Source organism: Peromyscus californicus, unplaced genomic scaffold (assembly GCF_007827085.1).
Source record: "Peromyscus californicus insignis strain IS unplaced genomic scaffold, ASM782708v3 Scaffold_6__1_contigs__length_162567912, whole genome shotgun sequence".
Classification (NCBI taxonomy): domain Eukaryota; kingdom Metazoa; phylum Chordata; class Mammalia; order Rodentia; family Cricetidae; genus Peromyscus; species Peromyscus californicus.
This window is the reverse complement of record NW_026294584.1, coordinates 36469451-36496752: the sequence shown is the minus strand read 5'-3', so window position 1 is coordinate 36496752 and position 27302 is coordinate 36469451. Positions and strand designations below refer to the sequence as shown.

The 27302-nt window shown below is 40.5% G+C and overlaps 1 protein-coding gene across 5 annotated transcripts in view; it reads left to right on the top strand.

Annotated features, from left to right (window-relative positions):
* Window positions 1-27302, top strand: part of Cadps2 (calcium dependent secretion activator 2) — a 542094-nt gene that overhangs the window by 470128 nt on the left and 44664 nt on the right. For 4 of the 5 annotated variants that reach the window (XM_052722147.1, XM_052722145.1, XM_052722146.1 and 1 more), the window contains 3 exons: window positions 526-681; window positions 2097-2244; window positions 9483-9557. In XM_052722147.1, coding sequence (XP_052578107.1) covers window positions 526-681; window positions 2097-2244; window positions 9483-9557 — 379 coding nt within the window. Of the gene's footprint in view, window positions 1-525; window positions 682-2096; window positions 2245-3026; window positions 3225-9482; window positions 9558-27302 lie in introns of those variants that run through there. The other variant, XM_052722148.1, reaches the window with a different exon arrangement.

Here is a 27302-nt window from a genome sequence, read left to right as displayed (position 1 = left end):
CTGGAAGTGAAGGTTTGCTTTCCCACCTAGCCTATTCTTTCCTGTGTGGTCCACTCTTGTAGATAGAAGCCACAGTGATGACCGAGGCATAGATGCATGGATAACAGCAAGGTGCGAGCATATACATTTTCTTGCACAAAACACTTTTTCAAAATTGTAAGAGAAAATAATTTTATGTATTCATCATTATCTTGGAAATTGGTAAAGAATGCTTAAGATATTTGTCCTTCTACGCACAACTTGATTTCTTATCTTTAGTCTTCTGCTGTACCCATTCTAGTCCTCTTTGCAAAAACTCACTACTGCATTTACTTCTTTTACACTCTTTTTACCTGACCTCATTAAGAAGCTGAAAGGAAGACTTAGAAAGCTAACCAAAGAGCACGCTGGATCGTGAGATATTGAATGTGGTATAATCTTCACTGATGGCAATAGCACAGAAAGGGAAATCAATGGATGGGTGGTCCATGTTGTTGTTAACACTGGAAGTTCATGATGCTCTTTGTTTTTCCTCTTTTCTTCTAGCAATGGCTCAACAACATCTGAAGATCTGTTTTGGAAACTTGACGCACTGCAAATGTTTGTCTATGACCTACATTGGCCAGAACAAGAATTTGCCCACCATTTAGAGCAAAGACTTAAACTTATGGCCAGTGATATGATAGAGGCCTGTGTCAAAAGGTAGATAGATGTGTGTTTCAAGTTGCTGCTTGGGATGCCAGCACCCATAATGCCACTTTTTACCACGTACCTATTACTTATCACAGGGAAGAACTGAGTATGAACCACTGTTGCAGAATGTACTGGACATGACATTCTCTGACCTTAATTCTGAGAACCCATGTCATTAATGAACTCAATCTGATGATTCTGTTTTCGGGCCTCCCACCCATTTCTCTAATCAGTAGCACCTACACCGTATTAATCACATCTACCACACGTCTCTCTGGGAGTACTGTGCTTTGTATTCCCAAAGTAGCATCTCCTGAGACATACAGAAACGGTCTATTGAGTTCTTATGCCTTATGTATGGTGTCTGTGTGCAGTGAAGTGGCCTGGTAAGCTCAAAATACAATTAGCACCATCCTCATTCCAAAGATACTCACTGCTTTCTGGAATTCGCTAACTACATCAGACGATGTAACAATGTGCATTCCTCGGCACTTAACCAGAAATAACTTAAAGACTTCAGAGTCCTGCAAATGTACTTTCATTGTTAAACAGTTCTTACAAAGTCATCACTATGTGCTAGTGAGTCAAATGTCTCCAGTGCCTCTACTTACGTTACGATGTATTTATATGTGTGTCTTTGAATTTGGGGGGAGTACACCTGATTAACAGTCAAATATTAGTTGGAACAACTGTGTACCCCTAAACACATTGAGCCAAGAAAGTCTAGTTCTTAGAATAATGTGAATGCCTCCTATGGCAAGATTGTGATTTGGATTATGTAATTTTTGAAGCTCAGCTATGAGTTTCATGTCTCAAATCTGTAGGTCAGAGTATGGTAGTGGTAGTGTCTTTAGCAAAGACCAATCTAAATGTCCTGTTTTACAAGGTTTTACCTGAAACTTCAGGCATTTAAGAGACAATTTAAATGACATTAGAGAATTGTAGTTTTCTGTGGTTTGTGACAATTTTTCAGCTTTCCAGGCTGATATCTTTTTGTTTTGTTTGGTTCTGCTCTAACACACAGGAAGTCTTCTGCTTAAATGCAAAAAGAACATGTAGTGTTTCTACTTGGATATGAACTTAGGCAATAAGTAAAATGATGATTTTTTCCATTAAATACGGTACATTATATATCACCACAGGCTTCATTTGGGTGTCTGCATTGTCTTGAGTGGCTGCATAAATACCACCTGGTGACGAACACTTAAACTGTGTTCTATAGAAACATCTCAGTCTAACCTTTATTTGAAACGCCTGCATAGAACATCCCACCTGGCCCACGCCCCACTCCCTAGCTCCACCATGCTACTTAATCTGTATCTGCATGTCTTATATTATTAATCTTATAGTATTGATTTCACTCTTCCAAATGGGTGGAACATATTGTCAGGATTTCTTACTCTAATTCGTGTTTTAATAACTAGAACAAGAACTGCATTTGAACTCAAGATGCAAAAGGCGAACAAAACAACTGACTTGCGCATCCCAGCTTCCGTGTGCACCATGTTTAATGTATTAGTTGATGCTAAAAAGCAAAGCACCAAGCTGTGTGCCCTGGATGGAGGACAGGAGGTAAGTCCTAGAGAACAGTAGTGCAGCAGGGAAGACCCTCTGCTCTGGACAGCCCCTCCTTTTGTATATAAGCCTGCTAAAACTTCCCAAGTGGTCTTTAATTTCCCATATACCATTTTGGTGTTGACCATTTACATAAGCCTTGCTTGCTACAAGCAAATGAGAAAGCTAAAACCTGCCTACTTTGTTTATACAAATTTAGAAGACTGAGAGTTTGCATCCATAAAAGCAAGTCACAAAAATTATAGCATATGAAAAACTTCACTTACACAAAAGTTTCCTTTTTTAAGGATCAAGTAGACACTAGTCACTACTGGACTGAGTGAGACTGCTCCGTGGGTAAAGGTCTCCAAACTTGCTACCAAACCCAATGACCTCAGATTAATCCTCGGGACCCACATAGTGGAACTGAGAAAGCTACAGGTTGTCCTTTGACCTCTACACAATGCCAAGGCACCCACCTCCACTTCCACCACACAAACATGCACACAAAATAAAATGCAATTTAAAATTTAATAAAAACATTAGTTCTCATGAATACAAATTTCATTATTTCACTTTTAATTTTTTGTTTGTTTATTTTAAACTCAAAACTGCAACATCATCTTATCTCATGATTTGTTTTTGTTGAAAGTGGTGATTGGGTGAAAATGGATCTGTATTTTGGAGATTTATGTGTTTACATTGACATTTTGTGTCCTTTTCTATTGTCATTACTTTTTTCATCATTTCTTTGTTCTTCCCTATTCATCATTTTATTTTTCCTTCATCACATGATCCAGTTTAGGAGTCAATGGGTAAGTGTCTTGTTTTGGTTTGGATTTTTCTATGTTCCGTGGGGGGTGGGTGGGTGTTGTTTGTTTTTAGAAAAGCACATCTTCATTTTAGAATTATGTACATTTTTTTTTTCCGAGACGGGGTTTCTCTGTGTAGTTCTGGTGCCTGTCCTGGATCTTGCTCTGTAGACCAGGATGGCCTCGAACTCACAGAGATCCGCCTGGCTCTGCCTCCCGAGTGCTAGGATTAGAAGTGTACGCCACCACTGCCCAGCATGGAATTATGTACTTTTTGCTCTCATCTTTTTCAAATCAAAATAATATTCTATTTTCAAGGGTTTTTGTTTTGTTTTGTTTTAGGCTTCAGTGTGTGTATCTACAAAGTTAATGCCATGTAAATACTGTACTTTAAAGGGTGTCAAGCAGAAACGTTTTCTTTCAGGCTACAGAGTCTAAAACTACTTTTATACTTTTAAAAGATAAAATTATTTAAAGCCAAATGAAAGTCTAAATAAATATAGAGGCAGGGTGACTTAATATTTTCATGTGTGTAGATACAGTTTATACTTCCTGCAGAATACAGAGTTGGGGTTTTAGGTGACAATGAAGCCTGTGTAGGATAACTCCTAAGTATTGTATCAGGAGGCTACACCCACAGGAAGGTCACTTCATACTGAAGAATACAAATGTGGATTTCAGTGAGATACAGACCCCCAATAACCTGGGACTAGCCTCCACTAGTAGGGAGGAAGCAGTCTGCATCATCACCCTCACCCATAACAGGTTTGCCCTAAAGTGTTACCTGACTTTTGGAGGTGTGGGACCTCAAATTTTCATGCAGACATGACTGACCAGGTTGTGCTCTGTGGTTGTCATTATTCAATATTTTTTCTCCTGAAAGCCAAATAGCAGGGCCTTACTTACTTAGCTAGCAACATTACCAGGACTTGGCTAACTACAAAGGGAGCTAAGAAGACCTACTATGTGAGCTTAATTCTTATTTAACCCAGATATAGATATTAGCTATTTTCACTTCATTTATATTCATGTATGTGTGGTCATATTTTACTATGTGCAATTTAGGGAGAAAATATATTCCAAATATTATATGATACAGTCATACAAATATATATGTAAGTAATGGATCTGCCAGTGTTACAGAATGTTCAGTAATTATCATTGTCTGATCACATACAACATGATTTATTATCTCTAATTATCCAAATGAGTAAGCAGCTGGCTTGGATGCCAATGGCCCCTAATCACCTCTTCGTGTTTTTCAATACCCAGATGTAAACCTTTGACTGTCTGAGAATATTATCTTAAGTGGCTTCATAAGCACATTCATTTCTCATCTAGATTATGGAATCATCTTCCCACTAGTACTGTGAATATACTAGTTCTTATTTTAATATAGACACAGTACTTGACAACATACCAGGCACTTGGTAAATATGTGCTGAGTAAATTAACAGGCTGATTTATTGCCACTGCTTTAAAATTCTTCCCTTGCAAGAAACAATTCATCTAGTATTTAAAAAGAGAAACGGCCACTGCACACACAAATGACAGTCACATGGCCAAACGATTTTTTACATTAAGAAGTGAGTCATTTTGAAGAGTAATCTGCTGCTATTCATTATGTCTGCACCTGTACCTTCTCACCAGAGACAATTAGTTCCCTACAACTTTCACACAATTAATGCAGTTCAAAATGTGCAGGTGTAAAGCCTATTAGCAACCCTGAAAAGTGGTAAACAAGTGCAAAAGAAAAGGATCATATATGTTGCTTTTAATCTCCCATAAATACACTTACATCATTGTTCGGTTCCTCCCTCTGTCAGCCTCCCTCTCTCTCTCTCTGTCTCTATCTCTCCCTCTCTCCCTCCTCTCTCCCCTCCCCCACCTCACTCTGCCAGGTTTTGAAATTGTTGTTTCAGAAAGAAACGAAGTTGCTCACAAAACTAGATTAATGGACAATTCAGAACCGTGTAAAGCATATACTACATAGTTAAACCTAGCAGAAATGAAGTGAATTCACTGAACTCTGTGGTAATTTGTTATTAATATATTGTCATTGATGAAATTAAAAAATCCCTCCACTCCTGACCACACCAAAGACCTGCCTGTGTCCCCAGATTGCAATTCTATTTTCTTATGTGCCACATGATGATGTAAAGGTGCTCTCCAAGGCCCAGAATAGGGTTTAATGAAGTGATTAGTGAGTGAATGGTCTACTCATGTGACAGATGTTTATAATGAGTCAGAAGACTTAGGCCAGTCCCTCAGGACAGATGTTGAGATCATAAAACCACCACATTGTTTGGAATCCATGTTATCCATTACTGTAGAAAAGCAGATGACTACCTATGCTGTAGACATTCATCTGCCCTCAACCACTCCCCCCTGGTCCCATTGACTGGGAATGAAGATGTGAGAATGTGAACAAATTAATGAGTAGCTCAGGTGAGCCAGGGGTCCTGCTTCTACAGGGTTAGTTATCAATTAAAGAGGAATGTTCCCATTCCCAGAACAAGTGATCCAATCCTAATAAAATGCAACCCAAAAGAAGGGCCAAAGTCTAGGTTGTACCGTATTTGGTTAGTCTCCGTTTCTAATATATTTGCATGTGAACAGTCCAGTGAAATGATGATATCCACCTGAGTGTCGCAATGCCAGGATTTTAAATATGCCTGGGCTCTGAAGCAAGGATTTCTAAATGATTGTCCAAATGTAAATTGAGGTTCATCCTCAGAAGAAGAAAGATATAACCTGTTTGCTTTTGAGGGCAGATGTGGAAAAAAAATCAGCTTGCAATTGAACTACATTCTGCCAACACTGTGGTTCTTAGGACTAGCAGTCCAATCAGAAATAGCCTAATAAGAATATTTTAAAATAAATAAGTGTCAATATTTTTAAAAGAATTTGTAGAGATTTGGAGCTAGGGAGATGGCTTAATCAGCAAAGGCTTGCTATGAGAGCATGTGGACCTGAATTCAATCCCCAGAAGGCACCTGCAAAGGCCTGGGGTGCAGGATTGCACTCTGAAATCAGGGAGGCAGAAACAGAAGGGCCCCTGGGACTTGTTGGCTAGCATATCTAGTCAAATTGGAGATCCTCAGATCAATGATAGACCCTGTATCAACAAACAAGGTGAAAAACTCCTAGAGAATGGCCCAAGGTTGTCCTCTAACCCACACATGCATGTGTATACACACCTGTACACACATGTGCACACACAGACACACACACACACACACACACACACACACACACACACACACACACACACACACACACACACCATTTATAGAAGTTTTTGTAGTGAAGAACAAAAACTTTCAAAATTTTTGTCAACAATGTTATCTGTTCATTGAAGTGAAAAACAATGTATCACTTTTAGCTTAAGCAATAAAAATAGCTTTGCAGAAAAATTCTGTTTGTTGCTATTTTGTGACTTAGAGTGTTACTTTTTAATCTTTGAAAGCTACCAAGTCTATTGAGTAACTGACTAGCTTTCTTTTAGCTATATTGGCATACCCATATAACCCATACACATGGTTTGCTTCTTTGCAGAATGAATACATAAAATATGGATGTTCACACTACATCCTGACTAGTGTTCCCAGATGATGGGATGAATTTATAGCAGTAGACTCCCATATTGTGTTAATCTAGTGATCCACCCCCATATTTGTTGGCCTCGGGAGTAATACATTAAAGATATATACATTTTGATCCTTTTGTTTTTCAATTTAACTTCACTCATTCTTTTTTTAAATTTTTTATTTTATAATTTAATTTAATTTTACATATCAGCTAAGGATTCCCCTGTCCTCCCCCTTTCACCCCCCCCCCCGCCCTCCCCCCAGCCCACCCCCCATTCCCATCTCCTCCAGGGCAAAGACTCCCCTGGGGATTCAGTTCAACCTGGTAGATTCAGTCCAGGCAGATCCAGTCCCCTCCTCCCAGGCTGAGCGAACTTCACTCATTCTTATACATTCATTTCTATCTCTCCTTTTTTCTTTTCTCCCTTTCTATGTCTAGATCAGGGATCAAAGAAAGTACACCCAAGGGTTGACATTATCAGAATGTCTTGACTGAATTGACTTTCTGAGCCTTTCAACAAGAGGAGTATAAATGGCTTCTTGACATCACTGATTTTAAGAATTGCCAGGATTAATCCAATGCAAAAATCTAACATGTAGACTTCTACTATCTTATATGTTATAGCATTCTGAGGATATTTTGTTCCTTAAGAGTCAAAATATGGAAGCTGGAGAGATGGCTCAGTGGTTAAAAGCAGTGGCTGTACTTCTAAAGGATCTGAGTTCAATTCTTAGCACCCATATGTTGGTTCACACCATCCATAACTCCAGACCCAGGAAATGCATGCCCTCTCCTGGCCTCCTGCAGCACCAAGCATACAAGTAATGCACAGACATACATGTAAGGAAACACCCATACACATAAGAAGAACAAATGAAGTAAAATATTTTAAAAAAATATTTAAAGAGTTGAAATATGAAATATATGGCAAGTAGAGCATTGAGGCCAAGGCATGTTTAAGAACACCTCTGAGAGTCTGCATGCCTCAGTAACACCTCCCTGTTGCAGAGTGCTTTCCGTTTTAGTGGGATATATGGTGCTGCGTGCCTATCTCCTGTACCTCTTTCCAGTTCCACTCCATAGTGGGGCCATGACTGCTGTTCCATTCCTTTGTGCTGCACAGACACAGGTCTGGAGCAGGGACATGAAAGGGGAGAGGCAGAACCCATTTGCATAAACTTTTTCACCACCCAGTTCCTTGTGCAGCTTTTGGCTGGAGCTGGGAGGCCGTCTTGCAAGGGTGTCTGTTGGGTCTCACCCTACAAATCACTTAGTTGGAGTACTAAAACGATGGCGTTGGCCCTGAAGCATGCTTATGGCTCAGAGCATCAACTGTTTAAGTAAATCTCAATCTCAACTACCTACCAGTCAGCTTGTTTGGCTGAGCTTCACTCTTTTGCTTCAACTTTGTTTTTTCTTTGTTGTCTCATTTCCTATGCCGACATTGAACATTCCAACTCTCCTGCAGTGTAAATTCACCCATTATGCCCAATGTCCTTTCTCTTTGTCCTCTGGGGAACAAAGCTGTGGGAGTCAGCATGGCTTTAAGTGAACCCGACAAGCAGTCCATACCCAGAAGCTCAGTAGTCATGTGCATGTGTTTCATTTGAGACCAGTGTAATACACAGACAGAGACAGAGAGAGGAAACAAAGAGAGAAGAATAACTTACAAGCTTAGTATTCTGCTTCATTATTTACACAAGTAGATGATGACCACTCTTAACTATTATAGCCCTTGAGGGTATGGGGATCATTCCCTTGTATTCCAAAGCAAGCCTGAGTTGATGTTTTGTTCTGTGTGGAAACTTTGAGACATGTTTTCCGAAGAAAGAAAAAAATAGCTTTCAAATACATAGAACTTAGGGAACCATTCAGCTGGCAGCTGTGAAGTTGGTCTAATGTTTATCCTGCCACGAGGACTTTCAGTCTGTGCATTATGCTCTCTGTTCCTAGAAGCCTTGGATCATCAGGATAGGGTTAGTCTTTACAAGTCGCATTTTCTGTGAAGTGGCCATTGGGGACAATCTGCTGTCAGATAAATGCTTCCAAAGAATGAATTACTGTTTAAATAGATGCCACGGAAGCCCAAGCTTCTGCTAATTTAATAAAGGAACCTTCTAGTAATCTCTCTAAAGAAAGCAAAAGCAGGAGTCTTTCAGGTTTATTTTAAATACATCTTTTTTGTATTTATTTAAAGACATCTTGTTCATGAGGAAGCAGTAATAAAGCCATGGGGAGTAGTGCTGTTTCATTGTACCTTTTATGGCCGATTAATTTGTTACCATCTATTTCCTTTTGTTGATGAAATTTTAATTTTGCCCTTGCTTGAGCATGTCGTAAGAATTGTATACACTGCTGCTCCTGGGCTGACAGAAAGTCCTTTTAGGGAGAACAATCAGGAGTGCATTTTATTTCTAGGGCACATTTAAAATAACTTACGAATGAGAGTTGTCAGACATGAAATGCTGTATTAATTAAATCTTTTTTGAGTCTCCTTGCTTCTCTGGCTCAACCAACCCTTTAGAAAAATACAGGGCCACCTTCATTACAGAGGAGAAGACAAAAAGTACCCTTCACATTCCTCTGCCTGAATGAGGATAAGAACTCAATTCAACGCCCGTAATAACCCCATTAGCTGCTTAACTCAACAGTGCACATGGGAAAATTTTCCAACCGCAATGTAGAAAGTGTTGACTGGATGGGATCGTTGTCACAGCTTTGTTCTTTTAATGTACAAAATGATCATTTTAAGTAAATTTGATATGCCATAACTAGTAGCTTTAGAGCAGTCGTGACTTACAGCAAAGAATTCATGTCTGTATCCACTAATGCATTTTGTCTTTTAAAACCTAGCAACAGTACCATTCAAAAATAGATGATTTGATTGACAACACTGTGAAAGAAATCATTGCACTGCTAGTTTCAAAGGTAATGTATTATTTTTTTCACCTTCGCAAGTAAAATTAAGAAATACTCTTTGAGAATTTTTAGTCATATCTCTTATATTTCTAAATATATAAGTGTGAAATTGTAGTTTAAAAAATAAATGTGGATTAGGGTGTAACGTAGTGGCAGAGTGTCTACCTGGCATGTACAAGGCCAAGGATTCAATCACTAGCAATACAAAATAAGTAAATACATACACACACACACACACACACACACACACACACACACACACACACACACACACACACATACACACGAGCAAAGTTGTTTCAGTTTTAAGAAAAACTTCAAACAAGAAAATGAACACTATGTCAACAATGTGGGGATTGGTTTGTTTGATTGCTTATGTGAAGAATTTTGTAAGTGTTTTCCTTTGAAAAACAATTCTTCTTTTCAGGAATCTCTTATTTTATCACATCCATGCTCCTTGTTTTACTTCCGGATCAGGTCTGAGTATCCTCAGTCTTTGAATTTAGCTTGTTTGTTCTGGTGGCATCCCTAGGGCTGGAGACCCAGCCTTCAACACAGACAAAGCTGGCAGGATAGTATCAGAACTTCACTCCAAAAATTTTCTGCTCTGTGTTTGGAATACCTTTGATGAATGCAATGGCATTTTACTGTATTCATGAAAATCAAGAATAAACGGCTTTGCCATTTAGCCATCATGTGACTTAGATGCCACTAACACATAACAAATGGCCACAGGTAGCATTTGTAATAACCAGGCATGTTCAGAAAGGCATGGCCACAAATATAGGTGTCATTTGAAATCAAGAGCTTACTAAGGAAGAGGTGCTGACAGCACCAGAAACTTAAAGAGGTTGAGAAGTTATTGGCTGATGGGTTCAAGGTCCCAGCCACACGAGATAGATAAGGACTTTACACTGAAAGCAATCATTTGTGATTATTGAATCATATAATTCAAAACACCTAGAAGAGTTAAACTTATAATGGTATCACCAGGAAGAAGAGATGATGGGAAAATTAGGTATCCTGTGTTGATAATTCACAGTGTATATATGTACCAAAACATAGCTTGTAAAGATTGCACAGTTATTACTTGACTTTTAAAATGGTGGAGGAAGAAAGTGGATATTCTCTAAGTGGAACATTGACACTAGCCATTGCATCTGGCCCTTGAAGGCCTTATGTCAAAGAAGTTCAGAGCAGGCTTTATGAAATAGCTGAAAGGATGCATCTGCTGCAAAGAAAACCCAACACCAATTTTGTAAGTAAGGGATAGTTGTTTAGAAATCAATATAAAAATATTAATCTTCGCTGGGCATGGTGGTGCATGTCTTTAGTCCTAGCACTCGGGAGGTAGAGGCGGGTAGATTTCTATGAGTTCGAGGCCAGCCTGGTAAGTTCCAGGACAGCCACAGCTGTTACACAGAGAAACCCTGTCTTGAAAAAACAAACAAAAAACAATTAATCTTCACTAATAATTTAAGGAGTGCAGATACCAGTTTTTCCAATAAATGAGCTTCAATGATTTTAAGTTAACACTGTTGAAAAACATGAAGTGAGCCACTCAAGTTTCATGTAAATTGTTACAGCCTAGCTGGAAGGTACTTTAGAAACATCAATGTATTAATATTCCTTTGCCTTTTTGCATATTTCACAGTACTCAGAGATACACAAATTATACCCATTTTGACCTTTTTGTGTCAGATACCTATATTAACTTGTGATTTGGGGAATCTTAATGACAAAGTATATTTTAAAATATAGTAGCAGATGGATAAAAGATGAGTCCTTAAAAGGGTGAAGTATGGCCAGACAGTAGTGGCACACACCTTTAATCCCCACAGGCAGAGACAGACAGATCTCTGTGAGTTCGAGGCCAGCCTAGTCTACAGAATGAGTTCTAGGACAGGCTCCAAAGCTACAGAGAAACCCTGTCTCAAAAAAACAAAAAATAAAAATAATAAAAAATTTGTGAAGTATGAAGTATGGTCTGGATTCGCATTACCTCAGAAATATGTTATTAAGAAAGGCACCCCCTGCCGGGCGGTGGTGGCACACACCTTTAATCCCAGCACTCGGGAGGCAGAGCCAGGCGAATCTCTGTGAGTTTGAGGCCAGCCTGGGCTACCAAGTGAGTCCCAGGAAAGGCACAAAGCTACACAGAGAAACCCTGTCTCGAAAAACCAAAAAAAGAAAGGCACCCCAATGTTGACAGAGGTTATGCTGGGTAGTGAGATTATAATTGATGTCTTTTTTTTTTTCTTTATGTGTACGTTTCACATTCTCTGGTAAAATGTCTTGGGGTAGGAAACAACCATGAAGAAAAACGGTTTCAGACTACTACCACCTTGTACCCATTACCTTTCCTGTTGCTCTGATCATATCCATGAGGAAGAGAACTCAAGGGAAGAAGGGTCTCTCTGGGCTGACGGTTTCATCATGTTCAGGAACAGTGACAAGGCTGGTCACACTGTGTCTGCAATCAGGAAGCAGAGCAAGAAGCCCTTGAATTTCCTTCTCTATTCCTCCTGTTCTTCCTCACTCCTCTGATTGGATACTAGTGTCAGATGACTTGGACTTTCTTGTTTGTCTGTTTTATATATCTTTTTGTCCTTTCTGTTAAAGCTGTTGAATTTTTTTTTAATTCTACCTTTATAGACTTCTATCATAGAGATTCTTTTTATTATTTCTGTCTCCTTATTTAACTTATTGTTTATGTGTTTTCCTGATTTACCTAGCTTCTGTGTTCTCATATAGTATAGTAAGCTACTTTGTTAATATGATACTTTATTGATTATTTCAGAATTTATACATGCATACCCTGTATTTTGACCATATTCACCTCAAATTCCTCCCCATAACTCCTCCCAGGTCCATCCAGGATCCACTCCTCATTCACACTACTTTGTGTCCTTTTCTTTTTTAATTTTAATAACCCACCAAGTCCAGTTTGTGCTACCCATCTACTTACGGGTATGAGGCCATCCAAAGGAGCACAGTAGACCTACCAGGAGCCACACCCTAAAAGAAAACTGACTCTCACACCCTAGATGCCACTAACTGTCAATAGGTCCTCACCAAGGGGTGTGGACTCATGAGCCCCTCCCACTCCAAACTTGAAAACTGACTGCATTGAACTTGAGTATCTCTTGTGCAGACAACCACAGCTTCTGTGAGTTCATGCATTTAGTATTCCCATAATATCCAGAAGACTTTTTCACTATGGTCCTCTCCAGTCTCTGGCTCTTACCATCTTTATCCTCCTCCTCCTCCAAGATGGTCCCATTTGTGCATGAGCACTCTACAGTTGCTTATTCAATATACTTTGACTAGTAATGAACTTCTGCATTTACTGCCTATCACTCACTGTCCAGAAGTAAAACCCAACTTGTCTAATGTGGCCTAGAAGCTGCACTTGTCTATGGGCATAAGAATATAAGTTTAGAAGGCAAGTGGATACTATGTCCATTTAACAAAATAATAGTAGTAGATTCACCCTTGGAGCCTATGAACTCCACAACCATGGATTCTTGGCTAGATTTACAGCACCAGGCATGCATTTCCTCCTGGGGAACAAACCTTAAATCCACTCGGAAAGAAGCTGGTTACTCCTATAACGTTTCTGCCCCTATTGAACCCATGGGCATACCTTGCCACACTAGTTATTGGAGTTTTCAGGGTTCATAGCTGTGTAAGTCTGTTGAAGACCTTTCCTCTCACATCAGCCTAAATAGTACCTGCCAGTATGAAAGTCAGTCACCAGCAGGGAGGAAGCTTCCTGGTCATTACCACCTTGATTTCTTCATGACCTCTAAACAAAGTGTGTGGTATCTTCAGCAATGGGGTCTCAGTAAGCTTCTTTAAGGTGATTGTTTTGGATTCTGTATCAGACACTTTGTGTATTTCCATTATTTCCTGATTTTTCAAGACAGGGTTTCTTTCTGTAACAGCCCTAGCTGTCCTGGAACTCACCTGTAGACCAGGTTGGACTCAAACTCACAGAGATCTGCCTGCCTCTGCCTCCCAAGTGCTAGGATCAAAGGCATGCGCCACCACCACCTGGCTTGTATTTCCATTTCTTTAGGATCGATAGAGGTTTATTATATTTCTTTGGTGTATCATCCTTCTTTGATTTCATCATTCATATGTTGGTGCCCATCCATTTGAACAATCAATTTCTTCTTCCAGTATTTACAAATTATCTTTAGAAAAAACACATTTCATCAGTCACCATGAGAACAAGTTTTGTTTGAGCCAATGTAGTGGGTGACTGTTTGAGCCATACCCTGAAGCACTGCCCCTGGTGAGGTAGCAGGTAGCTGTTACACCTGCCTGTGACCTTGAGGTACATGCCCCTGGGGCATGGCCGCTGGGGAACCCTTAAGACCTGGAATGCCCTACATGCTCTCTCTCTTCGCTGCCTCATGGTTTTGGATGCTGATACGGATGAGGGCAGAGCTAGCCAGAGAACTGTATTGGACTGTGCCTTACCCTTCCAGGATCCTGCAACAAATTCCTTTATTCTGTCTTGTGAGTTAACCTCAAATAAATTCCTTTGATCATTAAGCAGGCTCCCTGGATTGCTAGCAATATAAGCCCATTAAGCCAACTGACATGGTCTCCAAGTGGGCCAGCTGCTAGGGTCTGAGGAGTGGATAAATGGTGAGTTTATTCATTAAGGAAAGAAAATACATTTTATACAACAGTTCTTAGAAAATCATGCCAGAAAATTAGCTGTGATGTGTTCAGATGCATTGTACAATGCCTCAGTCTCCGGTGACTCTAAATGAGACATCTGGGAAGAGGAGGAGTGTCCATATTTAATATAAGCATTCCTTCCCTTTCTATTTCAAGATATAGTTGGAGATGTATTGGTGTTATTTCCCCTTTAAACGCCTGGCAGAATTAGCTATGAATTCATTCAGCCCTGGGCTTGCCTTTGTTTTTAGTTTTGTTTTTATGACAGTTTCAACTCAATGTTTATTGTTGATATATTTATATCCTTTTGCTTCAATTTGGGTAGTTATGTCTAGGAATTTGGCTATGTCTTACATATTTTTCAATTTACTGCAATTTAAGTTTTCAAATATTCCTAAGTGATTGGCTGGAGAGGTGGCTCAGTAGTTAAGAATACTGACCACTCTTCCAGAGGACTCAGATTTGATTCCCAGCACCCACATCTGAAACTCCAATTCTAGGGATATGATGCCCTCTTCTGACCTCCTCGGGTACTAGGCACTCATGTAGTACAGATATACAGATATACATGTAGGCAAAACAGCAATATACATAAAATACCTATTTTTTAAATACACTCCTTAATGACCCTATCAGTGTCTATACTCTCTCTCTCTGTGTGTGTCTCTGTCTCTGTCTCTCTCTCTGCTTTCCTGTTTATTTATTTATCTGAGTCTTTTCTCTCTTCTTTTAGTTAGTTTGGCTAAGGGTTCATCAGTTTTATCCTTTAAAAGAACCAGCTCTTTGTTTTATTGATCTTTATTTTATTCTTTTGTGTCAGTATTGTTTCCCTCTCTGGTGTTTATTTATATCTGCTAACTTGGGGTTTAGTTGTTTCACTGAGACCTTGAGTTACATTGTTAATTTATTATTTTAATGTAGTCACTCGAAACGGTAAGCTTCCCCGCGTTGGTGTATCTCATGGTTTCTGGTATGCTGGCTTCCATTTTTGTATTTTTAAGATTTTTTTTATTGTTTTTAATTGTATGTCTGTGTGTGGATTTGTGCACACAAGTGTAGGAGACCACAGAGGCCGGAAGCATCAGATGCTCCATGCTCTGGTGTGAATTACCTGACGTACTGGGAACTGAACATGGGTCCTCTTGGAGAACAGTGTTTGTTGTTATCCACCGAGTTATATCTCAGGCCCTGTGTTTCCATTTTCACTTGAATCCAAGAATTTTTCCACTTTCCTTTCATTGATCCATTATTCCCTTTAAAATGCAGTGTTCAATCTCTGTGTTTTTGTACTTCTATAATTTCTTTTGCTGTTGACTTGTGGTTTCACTCTATTATAGTCTGATAAGATATTTCAGTGCTCTTATACATGCTAAGACTTGTTTTATGTCCTAAAATATGGTCTGTTTTGGAGAAAGATCCAAATGTTGATGAAAAAATGTGTGTGCTGTTAATTAGAATCCTGTATAAATGGCTCAGTTTATTAGGCCTGTGGTCTAAATAAGTCCAGTATTGTTCATTTCTTTTGTGGACTGAGTGACCTATCTGTAGATCAGAATATAGTATTCTCACCCACGGTATTTGAATTATGACCTGTCTGTCTCTTTATACCCTGTGGTTTTTGTTATATGAAATTTAGTGTTTTGTACATACATGTGCACCTGCATGTGCGTGCACATGCGTGCATGCGTGCATGCGTGTGTGTGTGTGTGTGTGTGTGTGTGTGTGTGTGTGTGTGTGTGTGTGAGAAGTCTTATCTTCTGGATGAATTGCTCTCTTTATCAATATGTAATAACCATAACCTATGTCTTCTTCTGACAAATTTTGGCTTGAAGTGTGTTTGTTGGGTATGAATATAGTTACTCCTAATTGCTTTAAATATCATTCAAAGCTGAATTTCTTAGAGGCAATGAATTATGGGGGTCTTGTTTTTAATCTAGTTGACCAGTATTCATTTTTCAGTCAGAAATTAAGAACATTATATTAAAGGTTAGTACTGAAAGTTATGTACTATTTTCTTTCCCTTTATTTTTCTTCTGATAACTTTAATAACTCGCATTCATTTCTTTTTCTGTCCTTCATTTTGATGGTTCACTGAATTAATCGTGTTTGATTTGCTCCTGTTTGTCGTTTGAATACCTGCTCTCCTGGTGTGCTTTCGTCACTGCTGTGCTCATCTTACGTTTTTCTTTCTTTTTTCTCTCTGTGGGATTACTTTGTGCATGTTTTATAATTCTGGCGCACCTGTCACCCATTCCTCTTGTTTATGCTTATATTGAAATGTTTTGTTTCCCTTCCAGTTTCTAAGAATGGCTGTACTTCAGATAATAAACTAGGTAGCTCACTCTCTCTCATTCGCCCCACCCTGTCTTCCACGCCTTCCCATCCTTGAGAGGGTTTGCTGTCATCCTGATGAGTGTGCCTTTATAAGGGACTTGCACATCTATTACAGCTTTCAACATTCTTTTTCGTTATATACCTTTAATAGTTCACAATGTCATGTGAAAAGCTTTTCTGGCTATGTATGTTTGGGGTTCTGAACACTGCCTGTACCTGCATATCCTTATCTTTCCCAAGATTTAGGGAAATTTTCATATTAATTCATCAAATTTGTTTTCTCTACATCTAGAATGCATCTCTGGTCCTTCATCAGTATAAGTTATTTTCAATATGGGTGTCTTAATCATATTCTTTATGTCATGTATGTTTTGTTATATTTTTTCTTCATTACTATCTGAATGTAATAATCCATCAATCTTATCTTCACACCCGGATAGTCTTTCTTCCACTTTGTTGGTGAATCTTTTAGATGAGTTTTTTTCTGGGTCACTGATATTTTTGTTTCTGAGAATTCAGTTTACCTCCTTCCTGAAATGTGTAAGTCTCTTTTGAATTGCTCGATCAAATCCTGGATTTACCTTTTTTTTTTGTTTTTTTGGTTTTTCGAGACAGGGTTTCTCTGTGTAGCTTTGCGCCTTTCCTGGAACTCACTCTGTAGACCAGGCTGGCCTCGAACTCACAGAGATCCGCCTGGCTCTGCCTCCCGAGTGCTGGGATTAAAGGTGTGTGCCACCACCACCCGGCTGTCTTTACTTTTTAAGTCATTCAGCAGATTGTTTATATTTTCTTTGATTTCATTCATCATTTTTTTTAAATTGGGTGGTTTTTTTATTAGTTTATCTAGTTACTGAAGAATCATGAAAGATGAGAGGCATTTGTGTCCATGCTTGATGACCTAGGTTTGATCCCCAGCATCCACATGTTAGAGGGAGAGCACAAATTCTTGCATGAGTAATGCTACCTTGTTTTTCTGTATTTCTTCTACTTGAGATTTGCTCATCTATTGGGATGAATATTTCTTCTGTTTAACTGAGTTTATGAGCAGCTTTCTCCTAAGGACATGATTCCCTGCACTTCTCAGAGAAGAGAAAACAAACCACAGCAACAATGCAAATACAAACAAGATATGGGAATATGGTTTGAAAAAACATTTAAAACAGGTACACTACCAAAGATAGGAAAGGATAAAATTATATTAAATAAACAAAACCATTAAAAGTTAATGAATGTGGGACTGGAGAGAGGGCTCAGAAGTCAAGAATGTGTTTTAGCTACTTTTCCATTTCTGTGATAAAATACCATGACCAACCAAGCTCACATCTCCATCCACAGGCAGGAAGTAAAGAGTGCTAACTCAAAAGGGCACTAGTCTTTTGAAATCTCCAAGTCTGCCCCCAGTGATTTACCACAACAAGTTCACACCTCCTACCCCTCCCCAAACAGTCCCATCAACTGTGAACCAAGTATTGAAATATATGAGCCTATTAGAGTCATTCTCATTCAAACACTGCCCTTTCAGAGGACGCGGGTTCAGTTCTCAGCACCCACATCAGGCAGCTCACAACCATCTATAATTCCAGCTCCAGGGAATCCAACCCATCTGGCCTCCACACGCACCTGTACTCTTGGGCACATGCATGCACACACATACACATTGTTAAAAATAAGATAAATATTTTAAACTAATGAATGTAAAATTAATAAGATGATTTTAAAGGAGGACAGGAAAGAAAAAAGGAAGATACTTTTTTGAAGAAGGAAGAAAGTCAAAATGGAAAAAAAGTGAGAAGATAAAAGATAGGGTGCAAAAAAATACAGTTTAAAAGTATATATGTATGCATATATTAAATAAAAGTAAGAAGGAAAAGAAAAATCAATTTAAAAAGAAGTCTCCTCTTACCTTGGATAAGAGAAGATCCTTCCCAGGTGGTGGTCTCAGCTGAGGTTTGCAATTTCTCTTCATTCTCACTGAACAGGATGGTGCATTATACATGCGTGTCTGCTTGCACAGGCCCTGCCTTGCACTTCCTACAAGGTTTGATTTTGAATATACCACAGCCCTCTGGCAGCCATTTGTTTTCTCTAGGGGCCTTAGTTTGTGAAGCTGGGGCTGTGGCAAGTGTCTAAGCTATGATATGTCTCCAACTGTCTCAGCAAGTGTGGCTGTCTAACAGACAACTGAGTTCTGAGCTGGGGGGAGGGGCGGGGGGGGGGGGGCGTTGAACTGTAGGAACCAAGTAATTCAATGTTCTCGGTCTCAGTTCTTTCAGACTAGGCCCCATAATAAACCACATGCCACATGTGACCAGTCTCATATTTGCTACAGAGAGTGGAGCACACAACCATTCTGCCCTCCATGGCTGGCACCTCTAGCTTTTTAAACTTTTCAGTGGGCTTGTGACAGATCCGCCCTCTCCATGACAGTCGGCCATAGCCATCTCCTACCCAGACACTGTGGCAGAGTGTACTAGGCACCCTAATTTGTGATTGTTCTATGTTTTGTGACCCCTGGCATGGTTTGGCCCCGAATAGTAGGCCCACTTTCAGGTGGCTCCTGGGCATAGCACTCCATGGTGCGCAATGCCATGAGTCTCTGCCATTAAGCTAGGTTGCGCTGCAGGAGTCGGTGCACTGCCGATCTCTGCGCTGGCTTTAGATTGTCTTCTGACTGGGGCCTCTGTTGTCACGTGGCTTCCTGTGCTCTCTGGACTGACGTCATGCTTGCTGTGTGGGGCTCCTCTGACTCCTGGGCAGCTGGAGTGGGAGTTGCAACTGCTGTCCAGTTTCCTCCCTGTGGCTTTCTGCTCCTCTGTGCTCTTGACTTTCCCGTCACCTCCTCCTTTGTTCCTAGCGCTCCTTCTCACTTTCCTGAGAACAGTTTATCTCTTTTGTTGCCATGACTTCTCCCACTCACAGAATCACGTTTCTATTTCACCACTTATCTCGGAACTCTCTTCCAGTATGTTCATGGTTCTCTGCGTATTGATAAATACAGTAGATGCCTCTGGCTCAATAAGAAGCCTCACTTAGTGATCCCACACTTCCTTTGTGTTTCCTCTCTTCGTTTCCATGTCTATATCCTCTTCTATATCTGATGTCTTCACAGCACTCAGCACATGTGTCTAGGAAATATCCTGAAGGGTTTCATTAGTCTTTTGAACTCATGCTACAAATTTCTGTGGCATTCTTCTGGCTTAACTACATGCTGGTGATTCCATAAGCACTCATGTGATAGGCGGTATTGAATCATGGCCGAAACCCGACCTCAGACCTGCACTGGAATTCCCCCACTCTTTGTCTCACCTAGATCTACTTAAGCAGACTAACTGTGGCTTCATTTCCCCAATTATAAACTAGAAGGACTTTATAATATACTGTATGATGTGGTAGTATCATTTAACGGTATTAATAATATTTATTAATATGAATACAGTATTGTGAAGAAACATCTGTTAGTATAAAGCTAATGTGGATAATCTTTTTTGTTTGTTTGTTTGAGACGGAGTTTCTCTGTGTAGCCTTGGCTATCCTAGAACTTGCTCTGTAGACCAGGATGACCCTATGATGAACTCATAGAGATCAGCCTGCCTCTGCCTCCCGTGTGCTGGGATTAAAGGGTGTACCATCACCACCTAACTAATGCAGATAGGCTTAGGGCAGAAGCTTGTATGCTTTAAGTACTGTTTGTTTCTATTATTGCTCTTCTTTTTGCCCTGCAAGCCCCTATTTCCAGTGGCCTCCTGCCTACCTGCACAAATCAGTTGCTGTGAGAATGTGCACATCACCTTCAACCTAAATGCTGTTCATCTGCATTTCCTGAGTCCATTGATATTGTCTCCTCATTGTAAAAGCGTCTTTATCCCAGGATCCTTCTTAGAGCCCTTTGAAGCTCCTCACATGAGAGGATGCCAGAGCCTATTGAGTCAATCTTCTGAACATGCCCCTTTCTACCCCATTCTATTCTCGCTGCTACCCTCTGTTCAATGTCCGTTGAAATCCATACCTCGAAGATTGCCACCAGGTTTCCCTTCCACCAATTGTCTCCACAATGCAGCTGGAGTGTTTTTCAGACCACAAGGTAGGCCGTGCCTTCAAGGTGCTCCTTCTTGCTTGTGCAATCATTCCTGGTCCCTGTCACCTGTGCCTTATTGCTGTGCCATCATTTTCTAAATTGTACCCGGCACTTGGTTTTGTTAATGTCCCATGAGAAGTGGCTGTTGATGCATTTGGAGAGCACTTACTAGACAGCATAATATTCGTGATGATACAGTGTTTGAGACTACATCATTCTTACCTTAACCTGCCCTAGTATCCTTTATTACAAATTCCTAACAATTCAGAGTAATATCATACAGAAGATTAAGAATCCTTGGGATAGTTTGGAAGAGGCTCACACATACACCAGGTATCACCTCCAAGTCTTGTTCAGTCTAATCACTTTTGTCCCTCCCACACTCTTACTCACATCCCAGGCTCTAGTGTTTCCAGCATCCTAGTGATTTCTCCGTTACCTATCTAACCTCTGTACCTTTTCATGACCCAACTCCCTGCTCAGATGCTCTTTCTTCCTTCCCTCTCATAATTCCACCGAAATAGTCTCTAATTTCCTTCCTAGAAGCCTTCTAAGCCCCCTAGGCAAATTTAATTTGTCATCCAAACCTTCCTCTACCACTTACCATGTGTTCACATGTGAGTCTCTCTGTCTCTCGCAATCAAGAATCTCATTCTCTTTCTCCATTATACTTCATACTGTGTAGAGGGCGTCTCATGCAACGGTGTTTGTTAAGTGACTAGTATTAAAAGAAGATGAAAGTGCATCTGGAAGATACTAAACAAACCAACTTCAGTGTCAGTGCTCTGAGTCAGTTCTGCCTGTTACCTGGAACATTTTAAAAAAATCGCTTCTCATGAGATTACATATTGTTTTAAAAGATTCTAGTGGAAAGGGACAAGACATACACACACACAAAAATTGAAATTCATGGTCCTGAGGCATCACAGATTTTCAAGATGCAGCTGTGTGCCAGGCAGTGTGCTCAATGCCAGGGATACAGTGCTAGCAAAACAGTCAAGGTCCCGCTCTTTGGGGAGTTTTCTGATCTCTGGGGAGAAACAAGCTAACAAACATTACATCCAGACAAGTGCGTTGTGTATCACAAATCATATGACATAGTGACTCATGCACTTGGAGGGCAGCGTAAGTTTTCTCAAGCAGAAGCTGAATTCTAAACAATGAGTCAACCAGAAAAAGAGGGACATAGCAGTTAGGTAGAAGACGCTGCAGGCACCGGGGCCTGGTGTAAAATGAAGCTGAAAGAGGTGAGGAGAAGCTGATAGGATGTGCTAAGGAGTTTTGAGCCTTGATCCCAAGAGCAGTAGGAAGTCATTGAGAAGATGGGAGAGGTGCAAGGTGGGGTGAAGAATTAACCAGCTCTGTATTAGAAGATTCATCAGATGGCCTATAGCAAACAGACTTCGCAGAAGGCTTTTACTTTGACCTCTGGGAAACTAATCCCAAACATTTAAGATGTACCATGAGCAGGGTTTAGTACAACACAAGGGCAGCAAACATTAAGGGCTACCCTTAGGTTTATGACATGAATCACAGAAAAGAATCAAGTGTCATTCGGTGATTCAGGTGCCCTGCAAAGAGAAACAGACTTGGAGAGAAAGATCATGATGACATTATGGGTCACGGTATGATTAAGTTTGAGATATCCAAGGGAGATACCAGCAGAGATCCTTGGATATGGAACGGGGAGAGGAAGTGTGTGGGACAAAATTATCAATGTGATAATTTGAAATGATGCACCCTCAGTAGCTGTTACTCCCAGGCCTGAAGTGCTGTAGCTGCAGCCCCCAGAGAAGTGGAAAGCAGAGGGATGACACAGAGGTGCTCCCAGAGAAGGGAACTGAGAGCATTTTTACCAAGGGGAAAAAAATGGTAGATAGAATGCTAAATCTAAGTCTAATACTAAATACTGTATTTATTGTGTTATTTATTTAACACTTTGTGTTAAAAACTAAGTTGCCCAAGATTTGGGATAGTAAGAAAAATAAAACGTTAACGCTCACTGAAGTTAACCTGCTCTGACTGAGAGAAAGGTCTGGAGCCCCGCCTGTGTGGCCACACCTCCCAGGGTGGACCTGATGCCCACATTACAGTTCTCCCCTTCACAAATGAGAAAATAGATAATTGAGGTCACAAGGTCCAAACTAGTAGAACCCTGCTGGCCCCTAAGCCTGTAACCTTTCTACAGCAGCCTACAGAACTCAAGAAGATCACAGGGTGAAGGAGTGGTCACTCCATGCTCTAGTGCTATCACCTTGTATGTGGGTTGTACCAGCCAGCCCAAGGACACGCTTATTTGATGTTAGTTCTACACAGGCATACACGCCACAAGACTGGTTTTAACAGGTAGCTGGAGGTGGCAAGGAGGCTATCTGTAAGTTGAGAGATGAAGATGGAATTCGTTGTATGTAGTGATGAGGATACCAAAGGAAAACTAGGGGGTGTTGGTCAGGACAAAGAATTAAGAGAGCCAAGAATAAGAAAACTATCAACTGTCAGGATATATCCCCATCACTGAGGGATATATGTTTGTCTGGGTATGAACTAAAAGAGCATCATAAGAATGCTCAACTTCCTTGATCTCCAAATGTTGTTGAAAAGGAAAAAAGGAGAAGGGGATATTGGAAGGAAAATACTTTCTCACTGATTATCTAGATATATGGAGATTCATAAAGTAATGTGTGGGTCCACATGTTCTTTCTAAGAACATAGAATGCTTTATCCTGAATTCCTCTGAGAAATAAGGTGGACAGAGAGTAAATGTCACCTGACTGCCTTGATATGATGATAATATCTTGCCAACTCAGCCTGGTAAAATTATTTTGACTAAATTTGCTTCTTTGGATCAAGGCCATATATGTAGAAGGTACCTGGTTAAATCTAAGTATGTGCTTAAAAGGTATGGCAAACTCTGTTAAGGAGTGTTCGCAGGGAGGTGGGAAACACAGCAGGCCACTGCACTGGGGAGAACCAAGGAGGAAGGAACAGTGAGGAAACACAGGGTTTGAGAACATCTGGGCCAGGTGTGGTGTTTGGGGAACTGTCTTAGAAATTCTTGCAGGACATGATACTTTACAAACAAATACATCCTGTCAAGCACTACCCATCCTTCACACAGATGTCTGTGATCTAGAAAGATGTTTTCAGGGTCACAGCAAAGCATCAAGGAACTGGTTCACAGTTGGAGAAAGAGGAGAAAAGAGCCATCATATTAGTGACATTCTGTTGAGGGAAGAAAACCTATTTTCTTTCAGGCTCTGATGATCTGGTTGTGTGTGAAATTTTAATACGAGTTAGTCCTGATCTTAACCACAAAGCCTCTGCTAATCAATATCCCGAGTCTCCCTTGCTTTTACCCACAATAACATGCATTTTTTTTTCGTGATCAGTCTTCCTGTGAATGCTGTCCTTTCTGTGGGAAAATTTAAAATTTGCACTGGAAATGATGTCACTGTCCCTTGTTTACTCCATGGCTGACAAGGCAGTAGCCCTGTGAAGAACCCAGCAGTCTGTAGTGCCCACCACTTCTCAGAATTCATGGTTTTTATATCCTGCTACAAACATATGAATCACACAGCCTGTTGCAATGGTTCTTATATCCTCTCAGAATTCAGCATACTATTTAAACCATCGTGCCTTGTGGTACTCCTCATGTTTTGTCTCACCAGTCACTTCAGAGTGCTTTCATCCTGCATTTCCTTGAGAGTTCGTATCATGAGGCAAAGACAGTAATTATCCAGACAGACTCCAAGTGTTAAATGTTACTCAAACAAACCCTGTGCATGACATGAACGATAAAGAACAGGGAAACAAAGAAATCGCAGTGTTTCATTCCAACCCGACACCCTCAGGAGAGCAGGAATCACAAGGCAAAGCCATAAGTATTTATAATCTCCCAGAGCTGTATGGAGAAAGTTCACAGGAAGCAGTTAAAGATGCAGCAAGGAAGCTCAGCATTTAGATGGATTTCTTTGGATTCTTGCTGTTTTGTGCAATTAAAAGCCAAATGGAAAATATGCCATCACTAATCTTGATTTTAATAAAGTCTGTCTTGGAAGGTAGCTTTTCCATCATGAGGGCCTCAACAACAGTCCTACAAAGAAAACCTTCCTGTAGGAACTGGGGCTGGCTTGGTTGATCCCAGGGGTGCAATCTCGGTAAGCCCTCAGAGTCTCTCCTGTGTTTGTGCCTCCCTGGGGACCATTTGGGACAGGGAGGAACCCAAACAGAGGCTTCCTGCTATTGTTGAAATGGAAGCAAAGAATACTGTGTGTGGCATAGGATTTACTCTGACATAGTCCAGCAGTGCTGTATATCCAGAGAAGACAAGACAGGCTACCAGGTGCCTCAGTAGAGAAATTTCTCCCTCAGTTCCTATCCAAGAGGCTTCCTAAGTGTCATCTCCTCAGCTCCATTTTTGCTGTCTTGCAGTCCAAACCTCCATGGGGTTATCTACTTTTTTTTAAACTGTAAATCCTTCAAAATCATTCTTTCTCTCCTCCAGTTTCGGTGTACTGTGTGCCCAGCTACGTAAGCCACATCTGGCTCACGCCGAGCTCATTTGTGTTCATGTCTTTTTCTTCCACGACTTTGTATATTCCTGAGAAGAGGCCTAGATCTCTTTCATGCTTGTCCTTTCTGTCTTAGTTGTTTAATGATAATTGTAACAAAGTAACACTCATCAAGCACTTCTTAGGTGCTTGGGCACATGTTTTACTAGATTATCTCAGTTTTCTCAGTTCTGTGGCATGATGGTGAAGAACTTGGGCTCTAGGACAGACCGCCTGTCTTCAAAGCCTTTCTCTCGTGCTCTCCACCAACTGTGCTCAAAGCAGGCAGGGTTGAAGTGGTCCAACAGCCTCAACTCTACCCACCTCTAGACACCTCCATAGAGCGCACTGACTCAGACCTACTGTCTGTGAGCCAAACTCATTATTACGCCTTGTCACTGAACTGGCCTCCTTAACTTGTGACTCAACATATTTAGATATTCAGAAAAATCATGACTATAACTAATCACACCGGACATGCTCCTTCTTTCTATTTCTTTAGTATTTGCTATTTTCAATCTTTTCATAGTAATGACCTCCAGAGTTTTTCGTGCTATCCGAGTCAGGTGAGCTGAGTAGCTTCATCTTCCCCATGAGGCAAGAGAAGCAAAGCGACCCAATATCCAGAGAGCAGCAGAGCGACAACTTGACTCCTCATCTTCTACATCTGCCCGGAGGATTTTTGCCTCTACTTTACCCTGCCCTTAGCACTATTCACCTGTGTTAGCAGAGTGACTAAACGTGAGCTGTGCCTTTGATGCCTCAGGTTGTCAGGTAACCATAGTAGTCGTCTCTCCTCATAGCAAATAAGATCACCTGGCACACACTTGCTCTCAACATTTGAGCTATAAGAGATGAGGCATTTTCCACAGAGGGCCATTAAGTCTGGAATTCCCTTCCCTTGGTCTGACAGAGCCCTGGAGAATTGATCTTCTGGGTCTTGGCAAACCACATTAAGTTGAGCTAGGCAGTCAGTTGTGCTTGGTAAGAAAGCTTAATGGGCAGGAAGAAAGTAGTAGGTAGACTTTGAGTCCTGAGCAAATTGTTAATTTTGTGGTTTTCACTGTTTAGAACCCTGAAGATAGCTACCCAACGGAATGTAATTCTCCTCAAGAAATGCAACTTTGGTCTGCAATTTGCATGGTTGTGTTTCTGCGTTCTTACATCATGTCGCAAATGATGTGGTGAAGAAGCCTATGGGGAAGTTTCTGTTTCTTTTGCATAAACTATTTTGCAGTAATTGATCAACCATAGAGAGAAGATCATCTCCTGTGCTCACAGTGAGTTCTGTGGCCACCAGAGACTAATAAGCCATGTCCCTAGAACTATTATCACTTTGTCGAAGAAGCTGCTATGTGAACAAAAACCAGCCTTCGTTAATTTCCCTTTTCGTATTTAAAAAACCTTGTCAGGATTTTCCCTTTGGGAGTGTGTAATTTGTCAATAGTACATATTATTTTAGATATACAGAAGAAAGAAGCAGGGTAATATGTCCTTATTACTTTACTTGTCCACTGGTCCTCATGTCAGATGTATGTTTTCACTCAATAAAATAAGAGTTTCTGAGTTTATATTTCTAAATACTTTTTTCATATTATAGAAATATAAAATCGACCAGTGAAATGACTCAGCAAGTTAGGGTGCTTGCAGCCAAGTCTGATAACATGAATTGGATTCCTGAATGGGACCCATGTGATTAATGGAGAGAAATAATTGTCCTCTGACATCCATGTACATACCATCACACACACACACACACACATACACACACACACACACACACACACACACACACACACACACACATCAATAAATAATATTGGTGAAATTATTATGGCCACTCCATGTAGTTAAAAGGAAAGTTTATTAGTGGCGCAACTTACAAATGAAGGGATAGGTGGGTCGCTGGGTCTGGGGAAGGTGTATCGCAGTCCAGCAGTGTTCTCTGGAGCTCTGCTTGGTCAACCTCCACCATCCAGGGTCCAGGAAGAGAGAGCGGCACGTCCCGATCTCAGGTCTTCAGGGCCCTCCCTTGGCCTTGCCTTGTAGGTGTGATAGTTACCGAAGCCTCAATGGGGGTTGGAACTTCCAGACCAAAGC